Here is an 8,139-nt window from a genome sequence, read left to right as displayed (position 1 = left end):
GTACCACCCTCCCCACCCCGAGAGGGGCCCAGGCTTTAGCATATTAAATATTTAATTGGCAGCAAAGGCATCCGCTGGGCTCATCAGGAGCAATTAAGCCCCTCCCACCTCCACAGCCTGCCCAGCCCCCCCCAGCAGCACCATCCTGGGGACCCACCATAGGATGGGGGGCTCCCACCTTCCCCTCCCTGCTCTCAACCCCACCGGGGCACCCCAAAATGGGGTGGGGGAGAGAGCTGGGAGCCAGGGGGAGCGGAACCCCCCAGCCCTTCCCCAGCAGGGCCAGGGCACAGGCAGGGAGCCCCTGGGGGTGCAGGGAGACACCCCCAGCACAGCCAATCACTGCAGCGGGGAGATCTTCAGGGGAATCATTATCCGTGATTCCATGGTCCGGATCAGCGGGACTGGGGAAGGAGAGGAGACAGAGGTGAGGGCAGGGGGTCCCCAGCACGGGCAGGGGGTCCCCAAAGGGCGTGGGGGTCCCACTCACCAGTGTAATAAACGTTCTCATCCCAGCCCCTCTTCCTCCAGGCCGCATTCCTCGTCTCCTCCCGGGACTGCAGATCCCTGTAGGCTGTGGGGAGAGGGCAGCGCTGGCACCCTGAGCCCCCCAGCCCAGCCCCCCAGGGCAGGGGTCCCCCAGGGTGACACCCCTTACCCCAGAGGTGATGCACCACGTAGAGCTCCCCGATCTGGGAGAAGAAGCCCCCGACCGCCTCCTGGTTCTCCTGGCGGTACTTAATGGCCCGAGCCCTGCACAAAGCAGGGCACACATTCTATGGGCCTGCCCCAGGGGTCCCCCCTTCTCCAGAGGGAGCTTTTCCCACCTTGGATCCCTCCATGCTGGGAAACCAGTGACTTACCAGTTGTTGCCCCACTCGATCATGGTCCCTGGCTGGAAATGGAGGAGGAAAACCAGTCAGAACCCCCCTGCTCACCCAGCTCAGGGTCTCCTCATCCAGAAAGGAGAAATTTGGGGGGCTGCCCCCCCAAAATCTGGGGTATATCAGCCTGAAGACCCCCCCTGAGGCACAGGCTGACCCCCACCTTCAGCTTGTAGGACCTCAGCTCGTAGATGTTTGGTCCCTGGCGTGGCCGGGGCTCATTCCAGAAGCTGAATTCCAGGAGCAGCTGGTTCCTGCGGGACAGCAGCATCCGGCTCCTCTCCTTGCGGAAGTCCAGGTACTCCTGGGGACAGCCCCAGCCGGGGGTTTCGGGGTGGGGGCGATGCGGGCCAGGGGTGCCGGGCACAGGGGTCTTGCCCCCACCCCGGTGGTACCTTGTTCTGCCTGAGCTTGTTCATGCAGTCCATGAGTGCCGGGTACCCGCCCGAGAAGCGCCACAGGTGCACTGCAAAGGGGGTTCTGGGGTGGGCAAGGGGAGCAGCACCCCAAAATCCCACCAAAATCTCTGCCTTTGGCAGCAGAGGCGCCAGGAGCTGCTGCTTGCCCTCACCTGCCTGGTCCTGCTCGCCGTACCACGTGTTCCAGTTGCCCACCAGGTCACAGGGGTAGTCGGGGTCCGAGTGGAGCTTGGGCAGCACCTCTTCTCTGTGGGGGCACAGAGGGGGGCAGTGGGGTGGGGGGCAGCACCCCCAAACCCTCCCATTGCCCCTCTTTGCCCTCTCAGGGTTTGCCCACACAGGATCTGGTGCAGCCTGGGGGATGCATCCATTTCACAGGGAAGGAAACTGAGGCACAGAACAAGGACACACATCCACCCAGGAGCTCCGGGAGCCCTGCAGGAGCCCTCCTGCCCCTCTCACTCCAGAACAGCACCCCAACATCGCGCTGGGATGCTGGGAAGCCCCCTCCGTGTGCTCACGTCAGCTTGTTGTAGGTTTCCAGGCACTCCGGCTTCACATTGTGAACTGCAGGGACAGGAGAGAGGGGCTGGGAAGGGGGGAAGGAAGGGGAAGGATCCGGGAATGGGGGTCCCAAGGGGTGAGGGGTGCACCTCATCTGTGCCTGCCTTCTTCCCAGCAGGAGCACTCACACTGGATCTTGTAGAGGTTGCTGGTCTCCTTCTTGGAGAGAAGGTTGGAATGTGCGTCCTTGCGTGGATCCACCTTGTGCACGAAGAGGGAGCGGAACCAGCTGCCCTCGGCATCCCTGGAGTACCCCCTGTGGGACAGCGGGGCAGGGGAGACACCGGGAATGACCGGGAACGACCAGGAATGACCGGCTGGATGGCAAAACGGGATCCAGAGGCCTCACTGCCAGTCCTGTGGGCAGCTGCCGCCATTGTCCGGCTTCCAGGGAGCCCCGGGACTTCCTTGACTTCTGCCCAGTTCATACTGGTGCCCTGCCCCTGTTCTGGGGTGACTCTGCCCCCAGGTCCAGTCTGTCCCCATGAATGCAGAGGGGTTTGGGCTGCACTGCCCAACCGAGCAAGGACACTGGTGTGGGGGTGTGGGACAAGGGGGACAGCCCCCATGGGAGCCCCTCAGCCCCAATGGCCACTCCAGTGACAGTGACCCCTCCACGGGCAGGGGGACAGGGGGCAATGGGGGCATCCCCCCGTGGGATTCCCTTTACCCAGGGACTGCTCCAGTGCTGGTGACCCTTCCACCGGCAAGGTGACAAAGGGACACGGGGTGATGGGAGCAGCCTGTCCCCCGGGGTTCCCCCCAGCCTGTCCCCCGGGGGTCCCCAGCAGCCCCAGGGGCGGCTCCGGTGCCCCGGAGCAGGTCGGGCTCCCCGGCAGGGCAGTGGCGGGGGGGGAACGGGGCCCCTCGGCCCCGGGTCCGAGCTGCGGCCAGACCTTTGTCCCCAGCGAGGCAACGACCGTGGGGCCACTCTGGGGGCCGCCCGCGGGGTCCGGGAGGGCGGCGGGGTCCGGGGAGGGCTCAGGGGGCTCAGGGGCGGGGGGTGCGGGGTCCCCGCCCGGGGGGATGCGGGGGGCTGCGGGGTCCGGAGGGGATGAGGGGTGCAGGGGTGATCAGGGTAGCGGGGTGTGGGTGTCCCGATCCGGGGAAATGCAGGGTCCGGAGTCCGGGGAGGATGCCGGGTCCGGGGGGAGGATCAAGAAGCCCAGGGGAGCGGGGTGCGGGGGCGAGGGGAGGGGACTCCCGGGGCGATGCGGGGAACGGGGGGGATGCGGAAGCAAGGCTGGGGATCAGGGGTCTCAGGAGAGGGGATACGGTGTCCCGGCCCGGGGGGATGCGGAGTCCGGGGGGAACGGGAGGGCTCAGGGGAGCGGGGTGCGGATGTCCCCGCCCGGAGGATGCGAAGAGCGGGGGAGATCTGGGCCTCATGGGCTCAAAGGTGGGGTCTCCCCCCGGGGGAATGTGGGGAGCAGGAGGGATGCGGGGTCCGGGGGAGCTGCAGGGTCCAGCGGGGAGGAGGATGCGGGGTGTCCCCGCCGGGGGAGATGCGGGGAGCGGGGTGCACGCACAGTTCGGGGGAGGATGAGGGATCCGAGGATGCCGTGGGGGCTCTCAGGGCGAGGGTTCCAGTGATCCCCGCCCGGGGGTCCCCACTCACCGCGCGCCCCGCGGGGCCGCGCCCGCGCCCCCGCCCCGCAGCCGCCGCAGCGCCGCGCTCCCGCCGCGCGCTCCCGCCGCCATCTTCCGCACCCGGGCGGGGCCGCGCGCGGCGCGTGCCCACAGGGCCCCGCCCCCTCGTCCCGGCCCCGCCCCCTCAGAAGCTGGCCTGCAGCAGCGTGATTCTGATTGGCCGCCCGGCCACACCTTCGCGCGCCCAGCCACGCCCACCCGCCCCCGCCCACCGCCGCCGCGACGCTTCATTGGATGCTGGCGCGGGGGCGGTGCCCGCGGGCCCGGCGGCGCTCGGCAGCCAATCAGAAGAGGCGGTTGGAGAGGCCGGTGGCCGATTGGTCCCGATGTCTCGCTCCGGCGGGGCCTGAGGGGCTGCTCCAGAAGGGCGGGGCTTCCTCGGGCTCCGCCCTGAGGAGGCGGGTCAGAATGGGCGGGGTATCTCCACCGAGGGGCGTGGCCGGGGCGTGGCCGGGTCTCTCTCACCTGCGGGCGCGGGCTCGGGGCTTCCCCGCGGTGTCCCCGGCGTGTCCCCGGCCCTGGGGGGACATCCCCGCACCGGGGGCTCCTCCTGGGTTGGGGGCACCTGAGGGAGGGCACAGGGAGCGCTGCTCCGGGCGCACCTGCGGCGTTCCCAGAGCCGCCCCTGCCCCAGACCCCCCTCTTCTCACAGCCCCCTTCTGCCCCATTGCCCCTTCTCTCTACCCCAAAGCCTCCCCCACTAGGTCGATAGCCCCCCCTCTGCCCCACAGTTCACCCTGCCCCATAGCCTCCCTCATTTTGCCCCCTAACCCCTCCCATCTCTCAATCCTCCCGCTCTGCCCCATGAACCCCTCACCACACAGATCTGCACCACAATCACCCCAGCGCTTGCCCCCCTCATATCTCCCCCTACACAATAGTAATTCCAGTTCTCCCCCCCGCGCCGCCCCAGATCTCACCTCGCTGTGGGGCAGTGGAGGGCCTGGGGGGCAGCAAGGAGAGGGCACGGGTGGGTCCCCGAGCCCTTCACCTGGGCCGTGCGTGTGCAATGGGGGCGAGGGAGGATCCGCACCCCGGGGTTCCTGCAGTGTCTGCCGGGAGAGGGAGCGGGGGGAGCTGGAAGCGGGGGAGGAAACAAGAGTTAGCGGGTTAACTGCCTCCAAGACCCCGGCAAAGGCTCTGTGACCCCCACAAACCCTCTGTGACCCCCTCCTCAGATTCCTCAAACCCTCTTTGCCCCTCCCCAAACTCTCCAACCTCCTCCCTCTGCCTGGGATCCCCCAAACCCCTCGAAACCCAGGCCCTCTCTGTGCCCCCCACCCTCCCCCATGGACCCAGGCCCCCCGGTGCCCCCCGTACCCCTCTCACCCGGGCAGGGGCGATGCCCCCCGGCGCAGGGCGCAGACCCAGGCGTGCAGTTCCTCGGGGGTCTCTGCCCCCAGGCAGTACGTCCGCATCCCCGGATGTTCAGCCTGGGAATGGGGGATCCTGTTAGACGGGGCTCAGGTGTCCGGGTCCCGTCTCCCCCCACCCAGGGCACCCCGGATCCGGGGACCCAGGGAGCCGGGGCTGACCGTGAAGAGGAACTGGGGGGCGCGGGGGGCGGGGGGCAGGACGCGGATCTCGTAGCCGGGCAGGGGCAGGCCGCCCCGCACTTGCTGCTCGCTGCTGTCTGGGGGGCAGAAGAAGGTCACGATGAGGGACACCAGAGTCCCCATCTGTACCCGGAGATCTCCAGTACCATCAGGGGGATGGCGGGGACCTCCTCTGAAGTGCCATCGGATGGCCCCAAACCTCCCGGGGTTCCCCAGTCCTTAGAACCCCACCAAGGACCTCATCAAGCCCCCAGAGACCTCCAGTGCCCCAGGGACCCCCAATCCTGCCAGAATCCCTGATCCATCCAGAGACCCAAAATCCCCAGGAATTCCCAATGCTGCAGAGACTCCAAATCCCTGGGGGATCCCGGACTCCCCCAGAGACCCGCAAATGCCGCAGCGATCCTTGATCCCACTGGGACCCCTGACCGCCACAGGGACCCCCCAGTCCCCCAGGATTCCTGGTCCTCCAGGGACTGCCCAACACCCCAGGACCGCTGAGCCTCCCGGGAACCCCCAATGACCCAGGGACACGCCGGATCGCTGACTCCCCAGGGACACCAGGTCACCCAAACCCCCTCACCGCCGGATCCCCACGCCCTCCGGAGCCTCCAGAGCCCCCTGCCCCCCCTCACCCCGGTAGTAGTAGAGGCACAGATCCACCAGTACGAACCAGCGGCGCTTCCAGAGCCGCAGCCCCGAGCTGTCCTGGGAAGCGGAGGGCGGAGACGCGGGCTGAGCCCCCACAGCCCATCCCACCACAGGACCCTCTGCTGCCCCAGACCCCACCTCAGTCCCTTCTGATCCCCCCAGCCTCCTCACCCCTCAGGACTCCCTGCCGTGCCAGACCCCCAAACCCCACAACCCCCCGGCACCCTCTTCCACCCAGATCCCGTAACGGCCCCACACTGCCCGGTCCGACCAAGTGTCTCTGTTCTCCCCAAAACCCATAACCCTCCCTCACCGCTCACTGACGTCCCCCAACTCCCTGTAATTTCCTCCCAAAGCCCCGTGTCCCCACGGCCTCCTGACAGTCCAGGCCCTCTCAACTCTTTACACACTCCGGCTCCTCCCCAGCGCCCCAGGTCCCCCAAACCCACAAACCCCCCAGAATCCCGCACCTCAAACCCCATAGAGCCCCTGAGCCCCCTCCCCGACCCTCCCCGCATGCCCCCCCTCACCTGCTTGTGCAGCCAGCCCTGCATGGCGGGGGGGGTGCGGGGGTCCCTCCGCAGCGCCTGCTCCCCCTTTCCAAAGGCATGGACCCTCGGCACGGGCCGGCAGGGCTGGGCAGGGGGGGTCACCCATGGCGGGGGGCCAAGGAAGGGTCCCCAGCACCCCTACAGCCCCCCAGGCCGCCAGGGTGTCTACCAGCCCTCCTACCCCAATTTATCTTTGTACCCCACAATATCCCCCCAGCAGCCCAGAGCTCCCCCCTTATGCCCCATTGTTCCCTATGGAGCATTGGGCTCCCCCGAACACCCCAACGCTCCACATGGCCCCTCGAGCTCACTGGGATGCCCAGGGTTCCCCAAACCCCCCCCTCCCCAACCCCTACAACCCCCCTTTCCCCCCGTGGTTCCCCAGTTTCCCACCTGGGTGCGGGGTCCAGCGGGGGCGCGCTCCCGGCGGGCGGAGTTGTCGCTTTCAGCCATGGGGGGTCCTGCGGGGGCAGCGGGGGGCCGGGGGGTCCCCGTCAATGTCCCCATTGTCCCCGCGGGGACAGAGGCCCCGTTCTTCCCGCTGCGGGGGCGGGAGCCGCTCCCGGACGCCTGGGTCCCCCCGGGGTGTCGGGGGGGGGGGCTTCTCGTCCCTTCCTCCTCCCGAACCTGACGGGTTCAGGTCCGCCCCGTCCCCCTGTGCTGGTCCCAGTTTCTATCCCAGTGACCCTGAACTGGTCTCAGTTCCTTTCCCAGTAACCCCGAATTGGTCTCAGTTCCTGTCCCGTTACTCCAGGCTGATTCCAGTTCCAGTGTCGTTATCCCCGTGAAGGTCCCAGTTTCCGTCCCAGTATCCCTCAACCCCTCCGTCCTAATTCCCACCCCGTAATCCCTGTGCTGGTCCCAGTTCCCGTCCCAGTAACCCTAAACGGGTCCCAGTTCCCGTCCTAGTAACCCTGAACTGATCCCAGTCCCTCCCGTTGTCCCCGTGCTGGGCTTCGTTTCCGTCCCAGTCACTCTGAGAGGGTCCCAGTTTCTGTTTCGTTCCCCCATGCTCGCCCCAGTTCCCAGCCCGTTATCCCACACCGGCCGGGGTCCCGTCCCCTTGCCCTGGTGACGGGTCCCAGCCACTGTCCCATCATCCCAGTGACGGTCCCGGTTCCATTACCGCGGCTGGTTCTGTTGCCAGCCCCGTCCCGTGTCCCGGTATCGGTGGCAACCCCGTCCCGCTGTCCCGCGCTGCTTCCAGCCGCAGTCCCGGTCCCCGTTCTCGTCCCAGTCCTGTCCCGTGTCCCCGCCCGCCCGGGCGCTGCTCCCAGTCTCTGCCCCCACCCACGAGCCCGGGCACCCGGGTCCCCTCGGGACCGCGTGGGTCCCCTCGCCCCGGCAACCACCGAGGGGACAGCACCGCGCGTCCCGTGTCACCCAGGGAACCCCGCCCTGCGGAACACCCACGGCACTGGGGACACCCGTGACACGGGGTCGCCCCACGGCAGCCGGGACACCTCGAGGACCTCACGGACCCACAAACCCCACACATCTCAGGGATCCCTGACACCCCAAGGACCCTTACACCCCACGGCCTCTGCACACCCCAGGACGCCCCCGGACACCCCCAGATCCCTGACACCCCACGGACTCCTGACACTTCGTGGTCCCGGAGACATCCCGGGGACCCCGGACTCCCCACAGACCCTGGACACTGCACTGACCCCGGGGACCCCGGCCACGCCACTGAGCCCGGCCACGCCACTGACCCAGAGAACCCGGACTCCCCACAGACCGCCCAGACACGCCGGATATCCCCGGATCTCGGACACCCCGCGCACCCCTAACACCTCACACCTCTCCTGACGCCCTCCCGTGTCCCCGTGTCCCGGCGTCCCCGTGTCCCTGTGTCCCCGTG

The 8,139-nt window shown here is 68.2% G+C and overlaps 1 protein-coding gene across 4 annotated transcripts; it reads right to left on the bottom strand.

Moving 5' to 3' along the window:
- Positions 1–34: 34 nt before the first annotated feature.
- NIPSNAP1 (nipsnap homolog 1) lies at positions 35–7,788 on the bottom strand. 4 transcript variants are annotated; one of them, XM_066199999.1, is made up of 18 exons: positions 7,402–7,788; positions 6,669–6,736; positions 6,255–6,359; positions 5,709–5,781; positions 5,053–5,150; positions 4,847–4,950; positions 4,438–4,594; positions 3,983–4,082; positions 3,486–3,907; positions 1,996–2,123; positions 1,825–1,870; positions 1,456–1,550; positions 1,280–1,350; positions 1,048–1,188; positions 864–895; positions 659–753; positions 491–574; positions 35–404 (listed from the first exon to the last, which is right to left on the bottom strand). In XM_066199999.1, the coding sequence occupies exons 1-18, from the start codon at positions 7,771–7,773 to the stop codon at positions 340–342; spliced, it is 2,256 nt and encodes a 751-aa protein (XP_066056096.1). In that variant the 5' UTR covers positions 7,774–7,788; the 3' UTR covers positions 35–339. The 4 variants fall into 4 exon arrangements, with proteins under 4 accessions (XP_066056096.1, XP_066056098.1, XP_066056097.1 ...); XM_066200001.1 differs by having other exon boundaries at positions 5,053–5,146; positions 7,402–7,480; XM_066200000.1 differs by lacking the exon at positions 6,255–6,359.
- Between the last annotated feature and the right edge of the window lie 351 nt (positions 7,789–8,139).

Source organism: Chamaea fasciata, unplaced genomic scaffold, assembly GCF_029207755.1.
Source record: "Chamaea fasciata isolate MVZ Bird 193981 ecotype frontalis unplaced genomic scaffold, bChaFas1.0.hap1 SCAF_18, whole genome shotgun sequence".
NCBI lineage: Eukaryota > Metazoa > Chordata > Aves > Passeriformes > Sylviidae > Chamaea > Chamaea fasciata.
The sequence above is the reverse complement of the archived record's forward strand: the minus strand, read 5'-3'. Positions and strand labels throughout refer to the sequence as shown.

Excerpts from the sequence above, each read along its gene's own strand:
- NIPSNAP1 (XM_066199999.1), bottom strand. The coding sequence starts at position 7,773 with ATGTGTGGGGTTTGTGGGTCCGTGAGGTCCTCGAGGTGTCCCGGCTGC. Across the intron at positions 4,951-5,052 it reads CCCCCCAGTTCCTCTTCACG|GCTGAACATCCGGGGATGCG; the intron begins GTCAGCCCCGGC and ends CCCCATTCCCAG. Across the intron at positions 4,083-4,437 it reads CTCCACTGCCCCACAGCGAG|GTGCCCCCAACCCAGGAGGA; the intron begins GTGAGATCTGGG and ends GCCCTCCCTCAG.